The sequence below is a fragment of the Arachis stenosperma genome, chromosome 4 (assembly GCF_014773155.1).
Source record: "Arachis stenosperma cultivar V10309 chromosome 4, arast.V10309.gnm1.PFL2, whole genome shotgun sequence".
Taxonomy (NCBI): Eukaryota; Viridiplantae; Streptophyta; class Magnoliopsida; order Fabales; family Fabaceae; genus Arachis; species Arachis stenosperma.
In genome coordinates, this window is record NC_080380.1 from 149,356,531 (window position 1) to 149,370,602 (window position 14,072).

Genomic DNA, 14,072 nt, shown 5'->3' on the forward strand with positions numbered 1-14,072 from the left:
TTTTACATATTTGTAAAGTTTCTGAACAAATTCAACAAAGTTTTCTAATTTCTTTTAATTATATAAAACATTTAAGTTGTATACTCGATTTTATTTTATTTTCAAAATCAAAGAAAGAACCACTTTAAATAATAATAGTATAATGCGATTTTATAATTATTGTTAACCACCAAGAGTTTGTCTTAAATAAAAGCAACACCAAATGAGAAAAAAAGATTGTGGCTTTGCACTATACAAATACTAACAATAATAATAATAATAATAAAAGGAAAAATGCATTTTTAGAATGGATAGTGAATTGGTTGGTTTTGCATGGCTTTGTGAACAAGCTCACTCTGCTCCTTCTGATGAATCTTATAGAACCCTGTTGCTGTGGCTGCAGATGGGTCACGACCAACATATTTGATGTCTTCCATGGATCCTCTTCCCAATGTTTTCATGCTTGTCCAAAGACGTGGTAACATGTAATAATATGCTCCCATGTTCATTGGTTCTTCTTGGCACCAAACTACCTCTGCATCTAATAGTTGAAAAAACAAAGGAATGTGTCAATTAGTCAATGCCTTGTATCACAAGTAACTTGAACAATGCAATGATACTCCTTTTATATTGTATGTATATTCAAATATATGATTTAAGAGTGCATAAACACAGAGAAAGTACTTAACGACATATATATATGCTATGAATTGAAGCACGGACACTTCTTTGATTTGTCGTATCAAACACATTTCGGACACAATATTCATCTACTCGTCTGACACGTATGTCTTTCTGTGTCCAACCGTACCTTAATAAAAAATAAAAATTTTTTCTCCAAATACGTTTGGTCACACTTAAATACCATTACATATCAACGTGTCCAACCTTATTCTTAATATATATTTTTGAAATGAGTTTAGAAATAATATATATTATTAATTATTAAAAAATATTATATATAATTAAAAAATATTTAAAATAATTAAAAAATTAATTTATATTTTAATATCAATAAAATATCAAAATATCATTACAATTTATCTAAAAAATATTCTATATTTTGTATATATGCAGTGTCTGAGACGTAGTGTCCGTGCATCATATCATAGTATATAAGTAATGTTATTTAGTATCAAATTTTTATAAGTTAGAACATAATGAAACATTTATGGAGATATAACTTCAATCAATGTTGAACTTTCTTGCAAGAAATTGAGGCTGCTTACTTGGATATCTTTTCAACTCTTGTTGAATGAGATCATATGGAAAGGGACAAAGTTGTTCAACCCTACAAATTGCAATATCTTTTGCATTGATCTTTCCACGTTCTTCATCAAGATCATAATATACCTGTAAATACATTCAATGCTTATTAAATATTACAATGAAATGTAAGAGTAACAGATATATTGAACTAAGAACGTTCCTTTAAAGTTATCAATATTATGATCTGAAGAGAGAAACAAACCAAAAGAAACAATGAAAACTTAGAAAACTACCAATCTTGTTATTGAAATAAAGAAATATAACTTCAATCATGATCATAAAGAACCTTTCCAGAGCAGAGAATAACTCTTCTAACACCCTCTTCCAATTGAGAATGGTTGTTCTTGTCCTTTATAAGGCGCATAAATTTGGTACTCTCTTGATGTTCATAATTTCCTTCAACATCTACAAATTCAGATATCTTTGATTTGCATTCCTTGTGACGTAAAAGGTTCTTAGGGGACATCACAATTAGAGGCTTTCTGAATTCCCTATGTATCTGAAAAGTATATTTCGTCGTATTTAGATACACTGATCTAAGAATATACTAGAAAATGACTGTGACAGATAATAGGGGTGAGCACAGATAGCAGGTACCTCCGAATCCGAACCGAACCAATTAAATTGTTTCTGAAACTAACGGGTAATTGAGTTCAACTCGAACCAAACCGATGTTCTTGATTCGGGTATCGGTTTTAAGGGTGCGGAATCCAAACCAACCCGTGAACTCGATTATATATTAAATAAAAAAATTGGTGTTTAATTAAACAAATTGTATTTCCATTAGATAAAAATTATTCACTATTAATATGCTTAGATTTTAATAAATTTAGTTTTTAATGTATTTAATATTTAATATATTTGCATTATTTCTATTGATGTTATTGTTGAATTTTTAAGATAAAAATTTGATTTTTTTTTTTCATGAATTTCAAAGTTATCGGGTACCCAGTTACCCGAATCGAACCAATATATTCTTAATTGGTTTGGTTTAATTCCGGTTCATGCATAAAAAAATACAAATTCGAATCAAACTGAACCAATTACATTTTAATCGATTCGATTCTAATTTCACCTTGAACCGAACCAAACCGATCCGTGCTCACCCTAACAGATAAAACAGAAGAGAGGAAATATATATACCTGGCGTCGCAAAACATGGAAGTAATTAGCAGGAGTTGTGATATTAACAACTTGCCAATTACATTCCTGGATTTGCTTGGTAACCTTTGGATCCATCTCAGGTATAACAAAAGGATTTTCATTACTCATCTGCAATATAAAGCATTGAATAATCAATCTTAGTTTTTGGACTCAGCCTTGTTATAAATTTAGTAAGTTAACAGAAAGTATATGATTGAAAATGGTGTCAGTTATGAATCTTTTGCCTGAAGAAAACGTTCCAATCTTGCACTTGAGTGTTCAGGTCCTTGGCCATCATAACCATGAGGAAGCAACAGAACAAGGCCGTTTTGGCGAAGCCACTTCGCCTCGCAGGAGCTCAGGAAATTGTCTATGATCACTTGACCTCCATTGGCAAAATCACCAAACTGAGCTTCCCACATCACCAAGGAATGTGGATTTTCCATTGAGTAACCAAATTCAAATCCCATTACACCAAACTCTGAAAGAGTGCTGTTGATAGTAACAGCAGAAGATTTTGTTCAAATTTAAGACCAAGAACACATATAAGTAAATAATTATTCTAAAAGTTCTTATAGTCTCACTCAATTTCCAATTAAACTATGAAAATCTAATCGAAAATTGAGTAAAAGTATAGTATTCTAGCCATGATTGAAGGAAAACTTGAGATAGGAATTATGAAACTTTTATTACCTATTGCATACTGTGAACATTTCTTTTCTTTGGTTTGGATTAACATGATCAAGAGGACAATACTTCACACCAGTTTGTTGATCATGAATTATTGCGTGGCGATGACTGAATGTACCTCTTTCAACATCTTGACCACTCAGCCTAACATGGTTACCTTCTGCTATCAATGTAGCAAAAGCAAGTGCTTCTGCAAAACCCCAATCTATGCCTTCTCCACTCTCTAGCATCTGAACCCTTTGTTCATAGAACTTTTTCACTGCTCTATGAGGTGTAATATTATCTGGTAGAGTTGTAATTGACTTGCCAATTTTCTTCAATGTCTCTATCTTCACCCTGCATAAGAGCATACATGTATATATAAGTTGAGTTCTTTGTGGAAAATATCATAGTTCATAAGGACTAATACAATGCATCTACAACAAAAATATTCTATATAATTAATAAAAAAGGTGAGAATTGATTGTTTTGTTTTCCATATAAGCTGAAAAGGATCACATACCCTGTGTTTCTAATTGGTGAAAGTTGATCAGGTGACTTGAATCCGGTCCAATTCGCAGAAAGCCAGTCCTTTCGATCCGGAACATGATCTTTGCTGGCCAAGAACTCATCATTGAGGATTTTATTAATCTTGTTGTGTATTCCATCAACCTCTTCTTGTGTCACTATTCCTGATTCTACAAGTTTCTTTTCATAGAAATCTAGAGCTGTAGGACGGTTCCTAATAACCTGCATTCAAGAAATTACTATTACTTGTGCCACAAGTAACACTTTTTAGCAGCTAAGAAAAATTTCAAGAGAAAAAAAAAGAGTTCAATCTTACCTTATACATCATAGGTTGTGTAAGAAATGGCTCATCAACTTCATTGTGGCCGAATCTGCGATAACAAACCACATCAACCATAGCATCTGAATGGAAAGTCTGTCGCCACTCGGCTGCCAGCTGGCAGGCGCGCGCGACAGCTTCCATGTCATCCCCATTTACATGGAAAACCGGCGAATCGAAGGCTTTTGCAATATCAGTACAATACTGAGAAGATCTTCCAGAATCTGGATCAGTTGTAAAAGCAACTTGATTGTTGAGGACTAGATGAACAGTTCCACCAGTAGAATAATTTGGAAGAGCACTTAGATGCAAACTTTCATATGCTACACCTTGTCCTGGTAAACTACCATCTCCATGAATCAAAATACTAATGTTCTTGATTCTTTCAGAATCATTTGAAAAATATTGTTTAGCTCTAGTTTTTCCTTCTACCACAGGATCCACTGCTTCTAAGTGACTAGGATTTGGTACTAATGAAATATGCACATTCTTCGAATTTCGAGTTTTATGATCATAAGAGGCACCTAAATGGTGCTTAACATCACCAGTTCCAGTGTATCCTCTTTCGTCCGGCGAGTTTAAGGTGCCGTTGAATTCGCAGAAGATTCTGCGCAACGGCATCTTAACTACTGTGCCTAAAGCATTAACTCTGCCTCTATGTGTTGTGCCTAAAACTACATTTTCAGCTCCGAAATCTGCAGCTCTATCTATCACTTCCTGCAAGCCTGGAATCAATGTTTCGGCGCCTTCTAGGCCGAATCTCTTAGCTGAACTCCACTTGGTGCCAAGGAACATCTCATACTTCAAACTCCAAGCAAGCCTTTCTAGGATCACCAAGCAATGTTCTCTGTCGAATTTCGCAGTTTCTTCACTTTCAATTCTGTCTCTTAGCCAATTGCATTTCTCAGTGTCTGCAATGTGCATGTATTCATACCCAATGGTGCCACAATAGGCCTTTTCAAGCCTTGTTAGGATGGACCTAAGGGTCCGAACCGGTTGATTCTCGGATAAGATCCCTGAAATCTTCCATGCCCCTAAGAAGAATTCTCTGTCAAGATCAGATTCAGTGAAGCCATAGTTTGCAGGATCAAGTTCTTGAGGAATCTGCCTTTGTCCCAATTCTAAAGGGTCTAATTTTGCTATCATGTGACCATACATTTGATAAGCTCTTACCAACAACATCAAACTCATGCTCTCTTGAATCTGTTTGGTTGAAACCTGAGAGATTCTTGAGGTGTCATGGCCTATGTAGTTTCTAAAGAAGATGTCCCACGACTCGTCCACGCTGCTCGGATCGGCTTCCCATGCCTTTTGAAGCTCCTCCAAGTATGTGCTGCTGCTTCCATACAAGAAGCTATCTGTGAGCCTTGAAAGAGGCACAGGGCTTGGCTTATTAGGAGCAACAGCTTGTGATTTTGGTGTGAAATTTGTGGCATGAAAGGTTTTCTGTTGTGAAGAAAGTACTTGAATTCTTGGTGCAAAATTCCATGCACTTCTTTGAAGAAGTTTCCTTTTAGTTATAACAGTAGCAGCTCTAAACCATGCCATAGTTTTGAGTTTTCACTACAAATTCACTTCACAAGGAACCTATGTTCACCAAATACTGAAAAAAAAAAGCACATTAGTTTATCAGAATCAAAGATAAACCAAAATATCTGTCATAGTATAAATTAATAAATTTGGTATATCAACAAGTAAGCATATCTTGGTAAAATTTATATCAAGATCCATTGAGTTAGAATGCAATATATTGCCAAGTCAAAGATATTTCACAAGAGATTATCTCAAGTGATTTCTACAACATTGAGAGAGTAGATATGTTCATGAGAAACCTCTTACCTTTGCAACTTGTAAGTATTACTGCCCTTAGTTCAAGTGCAAATGTATAAAAGAAGTAGAATTTGTGACAAAAAAGAGTTGTAACTTTTTTGAGTTTATTCTAGACAATGATAGACAGAACTTGCATGCTCTTTTACAAATAAGATAACCTGCTTTTTGATGTTGACAGCTTTTAATGTCATTGTATATTAGAAAAGGGGCACTCTACTGTACAGATTGGAATGGTATAAAAAGAAAGTATAATTTTTTTTATAGTTATTTTTTATTATTTTATTATTATTCAAAATATGGGACCTATCTTTATTAATCTCTCTTCTATTTTATTAAAAGAAAAAATCTGTAAACTTATATCTTTACCATATAATTCACCATTAGAAAAAAGATAATAATTTTGTGAGTCAAATTAGTCAAATTCAAATTCTAAATAGCTACTTCTTCTACATAAAGCTACTGATAACCATAAACCTTTTTCATTTATTAATAATTAATATGAATTTGTGTGAGGATTTGCTACCAAAAATGGTCCATTGCTGACTACTCTAATGTCCACGTCTTCAAATGCACAGTATATGGAAAAGACTAGAAGCCAAATTAGGAAAGAGAATCTATGCCAGGTACTCCTAAAAAAAGGAAAGGAAAATAAAGAATCTATGACAAATGTTTCTTCTTTCTCTGTCTTTATTGTCTATTGGAATTGTTATTAATACAGTTGGCGATAAGTGTAGTGTATCTATCAACAATTAACTAAAAGTTTGAAATACCACCATAGTCCAAAAGGTGTACTTTCTTTGGTGCCTGCATGATTAATAACAAAAATATTTTTGGTATGCCAAAATCAACCACAAATATATTTGTATATAAATATATGTATAGTTTAATTTATTATTTGTGTATAAATATATGTATAGCTTAATTTATTTTTAATATGTATTTTATACTGATAGCTGATTTTGATAGTCGATTTTAGTGTATATGTAGCATAGTCGGAATAATAATAATAATAATATGAGTAATGAATAAGAATAACAATAGCAACTTTATATAAAATATTTATTTCCAAGTAAGGAAAATTAGTTTCAATCCATATTATTTGATGTGTGTTGCATGGTTTCTCAAAATCTTACGCCACTAATATTCCAAGTATAAACGTTTTTATTATATTATTATAAACAAATTTAATTATTCATTTATTATTAGTTTGATTATTTTACTATGATAAGTGTGATTATTTAGTTAAAAAATGATGTGAATTAATATAATATATAGTAACTGATTTAGTATTTGATTTTTAGTTTACATATATTTTTTTGTATTTTTTATACTATAGTTATAACACAATAAGCTAATAATAATATTAATCACTCATTCAAAAGGTGTATGACAATAGTTTTAAAATTTGTAATCACTTATCTCCTTTTGTGAGATAATCTTTGTTGATTATTGAGACCACTCTCTTTTTTCCCCCTTATTTTATTTCTTCTTCCAACTTCCCTGCATTTTTATCTCACTAAGAAATCCATTAACAGATAAGGATTTGGATTATCTCGTTGAAAAAGAAGGCTACAATATGAAAATAAAATTACTTTTATAATTTGTAGTATGACACATGGTAGTGACTTGTATTCTTAATTTTATTATGTAATAGTGTTGATTATAAAGATATTTTAAGAAATATAAAATTAAATAAATATGAAAGAGCAGTTTCTCCCTCACTTATTGATGTCACGTTTGTTTTAACTCAATTAAGATCCATGTTCATTGAGCTTGGGAGCTATGTTATCCAATTTTCTACCACAAAACAATAAAAAAGTTGTTAGGTAGCAGAGTTAATAGGGACAAAATGATGCAACTAAAATTTGCATACGAGAAATAAATAAAACTAAACAAGAATATAAACAATATTGAAAATAATATGATAAAGTAGTAAAATCACAATCTCTCAATATATAGAGAAGTATGTAATACTCTTACATATCATAAAAATTAATGTAAAGAAATTACACATACGAAAAACATTACTATTTTTCTCTTTAAGTTTCACTCACTAATTTTATTTACAAATTACACATTATAAACCACTTACATAAATTGTACAAGTGTGTGTACTAGAATCTTCTTTTACATTTATCTTTATCAAGTTGCAATCTTTGACTAGAAATTTTGACTTTGCAAGTTAAACAACTTGTCAAGTAGTTTCATGAGTCTTCCAACTTGATAAAAACTATCTGTATCTATGAAGTATGGACACTTTGCTGAGTTGTCGTGTTCGCGTGTCAGACACATTTCGGACACGACACTCGTCCGACACACGTGTCTGCTGTGTCCAACTGTGTCTTAATAAAAAATAAAAAAATTATCTCTGGACACGTCTAGACACACCTAAATAAGATTTGCATCAAACTTGATTCTAAACCAAACTTAAATTCTATAATATTCTTTAGTTTTTCTTAAAATTTCATGATACTCTACTTGTATCACTTGTAACCTCTAACCATTTTCATTAACTTCAAACCAAATGAAGAATTTTACTTCTTATTTTCACAGAAGTCATATATATCAAGCTTACATGCACTATACCCGAGTGTATGTACTAGTATTAGTAGCAGTAATGGTAATAATGAAAGCTGAAGATGAAAAATGTATAGGAGAGAATGCTGGCCAAGTTCCCGGGGCTATTCTACCAAGCAATAATGCCACCGGAATCACAAATTATTGAAGATGCATTTTCAAATTACAAATTATAGGAAACAAAAAGTTTGAAAAATATCAACACTTTAAGGCAAGAAGCCTTTGTGGGTTCTATATGGCAATGACCTCTTATCAACTAAGGGGAAGGGGGAAAAAGAAGAAAAAAACTCTGCATAAGTATACAACCGAGTCAGAATACCTGACATTTTTTTAGGGAAAGGAGGATATTATAAAAGGTCAAAATTCAAAAAGCAAATCATTAAGAGATATAAAGCAATCTTCCAACTATTGCTCTTTACGTGGATAACATTGCAAGTCATCATTTTAGTATGGGAAATTGAGCGGTTCGCGTTGAAGGGCTTTCTCGGCGATCTCAGCCTGCTCCTTCTGGTGAACCTTGAGGAAACCGGTGGCAGTGGCTGCCGATGGAGCACGGCCGACATACTTGACATCGTCGTAGCTTCCCCTGCCGACGGCTTTCATGGAAGAAATAAGCCGGGGAAGAACATAAGTGTATCCACCCATGTTCATTGGTTCTTCTTGACACCAGACAACCTCAGCATCTGGTAGAAACAAACACAATTAAAGTGTAAGACAAATAACCATAACTTGTTATTTAAACCCTACCATCCTCATGTTAAATGCAATTTCCCAATTAAAAATAAACAAGTAATATATAAATATAAACTTTTACTAATTAGTTCATAAAGGAATCAGAACCAATTTAGAAGGGAAAGGACATAAATACGTACTAGGATATCGTTTAAGCTCTCTTTGGACAAGGTCATAAGGGAAAGGACAAAGCTGTTCCACCCTACATATTGCAACATCCTTTGCCTCAACCTTTGTTCTGTGCTCATCAAGTTCATAGTAAACCTGCAAGGGATATATGAAACGTGTGTCATTGAAGCATTGCATAAATTCAATGTTTCCTTTCTTCTTCTCTATTTAATAAAATCCATCAGAAAAAATAAGTTTTTTTTTTTAAAAGAAAAACGGTAATATGACAAAAAGGTTGTGAATATGAGTAGCACAAACCTTTCCAGAACAAAGTACTAGACGTCTAATACCCTCCTCAAGGTCTGAGTGGTCATTTTGGTCCTTTATGAGGCGCTTAAATCTGGTTCCCTGCTTGTCAAAACCTGGGTGTCCTTGGACATCATCAAACTCAGACAAATTTGATCGGCAAGCCTTACTACGAAGCAGGTTCTTAGGGGACATTACAATGAGAGGTTTGCGGAATTCTCTATGTATCTGAGAAGGCAAGCAGCAGAGTATGACAAAAGTAAGGAACATAACTTCAAGTGACAAAGCTAACTATTTAAACAATTTTACCAACCTGTCTCCGCAAAACATGGAAGAAGTTAGCAGGAGTTGTGACATTCACAATCTGCAAATTGCACTCCTGAATCTGTTTCCGAAGAGTTGGATCCATCTCAGGAATAACATAAGGATTGTCATCAGCCATCTGCCATTAAAAACAGATAAAATTGAGAATTAACAGAGCAAATGAAACAAGAAAAGGCAAAGTCATACAAGTAATCAGTAGCATAGCATTATTTAGGTTAATTGCTTGTTTGCATTAAAAGGATTTTAAAACAAAAAGTTCCAACAGCCAAGTGTAGTAGTTCAAAGAAATTAGAATATAGATTGACGAGGAAACCTGAAGGAAGCGTTCCAATCTGGCACTTGAATGCTCAGGGCCTTGGCCATCATAACCATGAGGAAGTAACACGACAAGCCCAGTCTGACGGAGCCACTTAGCCTCACCAGAAGACAAGAAATTGTCAAATATCACATGAGCCCCATTAGCAAAATCACCAAACTGCGCCTCCCAGATCACCAGTGAATTTGGATTTTCCATGGAGTAACCCAATTCAAATCCAAGAACACCAAACTCGGAAAGTGAACTATACAATGATTCGAAGTTTTCTTAGCCAGAAGGTAATACCAAAACAATCCATCATTAGTTAAATATAAATATCAAGTGGGAATATAGGGGAAATGAGAAAACAGAATGAGCAACAATCATATGAAGTCATAACAGAGATAGACTTAAAATATTCAAATCATCTGGGTTAATGTGAAAACAACTTTACTTACATATAACATATAAGTCGGTCAAAACAAAGATTAGAATTAAAATATAAAACAAACTACAAGAGAAAACAAAATATTCATGATTAACTTATCAGCAAGAAATTAATCCACATCTCAGAAGCCTGAGCCTTCAGAGCAAAATCAAACTAATATATATATATATATATATATATATATATATATATATATATATATACATACATAATCTTTTATTGTAGTTTACTATAATTGACTTTTTCATTTTATAATAAAAATAACAGTAGCACGAGGAATCCAAAATAACAATTTAATAAAATAATATGACTATATATCAGTTAAAAGAAATTCGGCATATGTATTTTCAAATTGGAAGTTGGAACTCCCAAAAGACAGGCAAAGGCAAACAAGATGACTACATCTCTGTAAAAGGAAGGGTTACCTGTTGCTGACAGTGAACATCTCTTCATTTTGGTTCATGACAATATGGTCAAGGGGGCAATATTTCTCCCCTGTTGTCTGATCATGGACTACAGCATGGCGGTGACTGAAAGTTCCTCTTTCAACATCCTGACCACTTAATCGAACATGATTGCCTTCAACTACTAATGTAGCAAAAGCAAGTGCTTCTGCAAAACCCCAGTCAATATCTTCCCCTGTTTCAATCATTTGGGCACGCTGCTCATAAATCCTCTTCACTGCTTTATGAGGTGTGAAATTCTCCGGGATGGTTGTGATTGCTTTCCCGACATTCTTCAAAATTTCTGGTTTCACACTGCAGGAAAAAGATCACATATTTCAGCAGTGTTGTACAGATAACAGAAAATACCAATGGAAAACGAACATGAAATGTACCATACCCAGTATTTCGGATACGTGAAATCTGCTCAGGTGACTTGAAACCAAGCCAATACGCTGAAAGCCAATCCCTTCGTTTTGGAATGTAATCTTTACTAGCTGAAAATTCTTCATTTAGAATTGAAGTGACTTTTTTGTTTATTCTATCAATGTCCTCTTTTGTCACCTCCCCAGTTTCCAGTAGCTTCTTCTGATAGATCTCAAGGGCTGAAGGATGGCTGCGGATGACCTATACAGGGGAGAAAGTTGCAAGTCCAATTAATTAGTCCCAAAGCCACGCATATAAAAAGAAGAAAGTACAAAAGGCATAATAACCAAATGGGCTAACCTTATACATCTTAGGCTGCGTGAAAGATGGTTCATCAATCTCATTGTGACCAAATCGACGGTAGCACACTAAGTCGACAACCACATCTGAATGGAAAGTCTGGCGCCACTCAGCTGCAAGTTCACAGGCATGCACAACTGCTTCCACATCATCACCATTCACATGAAAGATGGGAGCATCTAAAGCCTTGGCAACGTCAGTGCAATACTGTGAAGACCTGCCAGACCTTGGATCAGTTGTAAATGCAACTTGATTATTGAAGACAATATGTATAGTCCCACCCGTAGTATAATTTGGAAGAGCACTAAGATGCAGGGTTTCATAGACGACACCCTGTCCAGCAAAACTACCATCTCCATGAATCAATATACCCATGTTTTTTGTTCGGTCCACATCATTTGAGTAGTACTGCTTTGCTCGAGTTTTCCCAACAACAACAGGATTGACAGCTTCCAAGTGACTAGGATTTGCCACTAAAGACAAATGTATCCTCCCGCCACCACGTGTAGGGCGATCATAAGACGTTCCTAAGTGATACTTAACATCACCAGTTCCTGTGTAAAGCCCAACTTCATCCTCAGGCTGATGACCACCACTAAACTCACAAAAGATTTGACGGAGTGGCTTGCGAACAACATTACCCAAAACATTCAGTCTTCCACGATGTGCCATTCCTATAACTATGCTCTCAACCCCAAGATCAGAAGCACGATCGAACATCTCTTTCATGCCTGGAATAAGTGTCTCACCTCCTTCAAGTCCAAACCTCTTTGCTGAAGTCCACTTGGTGGCTAAGAAGTTCTCAAACAGTGTACTCCAAGCAAGCCTATCGAAAATAACCTCACGGCGCTCCCGGTTATACTGTGTAGGGGTAGGGGTTTCAATCTTCTCCCTTAGCCAATTACACTTGTGGCGGTCTGCAATGTGCATATACTCGTATCCAATGCTTCCACAATAAGCCTGCTCTAGCCGTGTCAGAATGGACCTAAGGGTTTGCACAGGACGATTCTCGGACAAAAAGCCAGACATCCTCCACACCCCCAAGAAGAATTCCCTATCGAGATCAGCCTCAGTAAAACCGTAAAGGGCAGGGTCCAAATCATCAGGGATTTCTCTCTCCTCCAAAGCCAAAGGGTCCAATTTGGCCTTCATGTGGCCATTCACCTGGTATGCCCTCACCAGCAACAACAATCTCATACTCTCCTGAATTGTTTGGCCAGAAATCCCAGGCGATGTGGCAGCTTGACCCACAAAGTTCCTAAAGAAATTGTCCCATGACTCATCAACACTGTTGGGATCAGCCTCCCAAGCTCTCTGAAGCTCCTCCAAGTACACGCTGCTTGTCCCATCCAGGAAGCTATCGGTCAACCTTGAAAGGGGCACAGCACGGGGTACAGGTGCAGCTTGCTCCTTAGACTTGAAAAGAGTGGTGTGGAATCCTCTACCCTGTGATGATGGTGGTGGTTGTGATGATGGGAAGACCCTAGCCCTTGACACCAGATACGAGGATCTACTCTGAGAAAGGGTCCTCCTAATTGCATGCTTTGCAATGCTGGCTCCAGCTCTAAACCATGCCATTGGATCTCAATACAAAACAACTAATCAACAATATCACCAAAATTTTATCTCTTCAGTTCCTTCCTAAGATCTTCACTACTCAAGTTCTTCCTTTATCATAGGCACACATCTAACGCACACATACAAAAAATCAATCAGGGTCAGCTAAAACAAATAAATTAAAAAAAAAACTATCATCTCCAACGCCAGAAAACAATAGATGCAACATTTATGTATAATCAATAGATATAAAAGATTCAACTTTTAATTACAAAAATAGAAAGAAAAAAAAGGGCAGGATTATGAAAGATCCATAGATTCAAGTCTAACAAAACACAAGTGTATGAATCGAAACGAGAAAAAATTTATTAAAAAAAATGTGATAACTTGAAGGGGGGAAATAGTAGGTGAAGAAGAAGAAGAAGAAGAAGAAGAAGAAGAACCTGAAGAGAGAATTGTACAGAAAATGGAAAGAGGGGCGAAGCGAACCCTAGTAGCGGTGAAGCGAAGCGAGTTAAGTGCTGAAATGGGAAAACTGAAAAGAGTGAAAATGAAAGCTTTTCCCTAATTCCTAAATCTCTAACGTTGATTGCGTATTCCCATTTCCCACTATCGTCGATCGAGAAACAAAGAATATATGCACTTTCTTCTTACCCTCTCTTTTTTCTTTCCATTTTTCTCGGGTCCCAAGCTTCGACCAAACCTATAATCAAGTTACTACTTTTCTTTTCTTTTTTTTCATTTTTTACTATTTTTTGTGTAGGAAAAAAAAAACACAAGATCTAATAAGAATTCAAAAAAATTAAATAAATAAGGGAA

At 34.8% G+C, this 14,072-nt stretch overlaps 2 protein-coding genes across 2 annotated transcripts; both read right to left on the reverse strand.

Moving 5' to 3' along the window:
- Window positions 1-172: 172 nt before the first annotated feature.
- On the reverse strand, window positions 173-5,823 carry LOC130976528 (uncharacterized). Its single transcript, XM_057901409.1, has 9 exons — window positions 5,747-5,823; window positions 3,905-5,510; window positions 3,584-3,810; window positions 3,085-3,417; window positions 2,637-2,883; window positions 2,392-2,520; window positions 1,535-1,747; window positions 1,209-1,332; window positions 173-520 (listed from the first exon to the last, which is right to left on the reverse strand). Exons 2-9 carry the CDS (start codon window positions 5,453-5,455, stop codon window positions 282-284), a joined length of 3,063 nt encoding a protein of 1,020 aa, XP_057757392.1. The 5' UTR covers window positions 5,456-5,510; window positions 5,747-5,823; the 3' UTR covers window positions 173-281.
- A 2,541-nt stretch (window positions 5,824-8,364) lies between these two features.
- Window positions 8,365-13,950, reverse strand: LOC130973455 (uncharacterized). Its single transcript, XM_057897980.1, has 9 exons — window positions 13,697-13,950; window positions 11,697-13,383; window positions 11,371-11,597; window positions 10,953-11,285; window positions 10,098-10,344; window positions 9,774-9,902; window positions 9,473-9,688; window positions 9,187-9,310; window positions 8,365-8,997 (listed from the first exon to the last, which is right to left on the reverse strand). The coding sequence occupies exons 2-9, from the start codon at window positions 13,272-13,274 to the stop codon at window positions 8,759-8,761; spliced, it is 3,093 nt and encodes a 1,030-aa protein (XP_057753963.1). The 5' UTR covers window positions 13,275-13,383; window positions 13,697-13,950; the 3' UTR covers window positions 8,365-8,758.
- Window positions 13,951-14,072: the final 122 nt, after the last annotated feature.

Excerpts from the sequence above, each read along its gene's own strand:
- LOC130976528 (XM_057901409.1), bottom strand. The coding sequence starts at position 5,455 with ATGGCATGGTTTAGAGCTGCTACTGTTATAACTAAAAGGAAACTTCTT. Across the intron at positions 3,811-3,904 it reads CACAACCTATGATGTATAAG|GTTATTAGGAACCGTCCTAC; the intron begins GTAAGATTGAAC and ends TCTTGAATGCAG. Across the intron at positions 1,748-2,391 it reads TCCATGTTTTGCGACGCCAG|ATACATAGGGAATTCAGAAA; the intron begins GTATATATATTT and ends TATACTTTTCAG.
- LOC130973455 (XM_057897980.1), bottom strand. The coding sequence starts at position 13,274 with ATGGCATGGTTTAGAGCTGGAGCCAGCATTGCAAAGCATGCAATTAGG. Across the intron at positions 11,286-11,370 it reads TCACGTATCCGAAATACTGG|TGTGAAACCAGAAATTTTGA; the intron begins GTATGGTACATT and ends TTTTTCCTGCAG. Across the intron at positions 9,311-9,472 it reads TAGTACTTTGTTCTGGAAAG|GTTTACTATGAACTTGATGA; the intron begins GTTTGTGCTACT and ends TATCCCTTGCAG.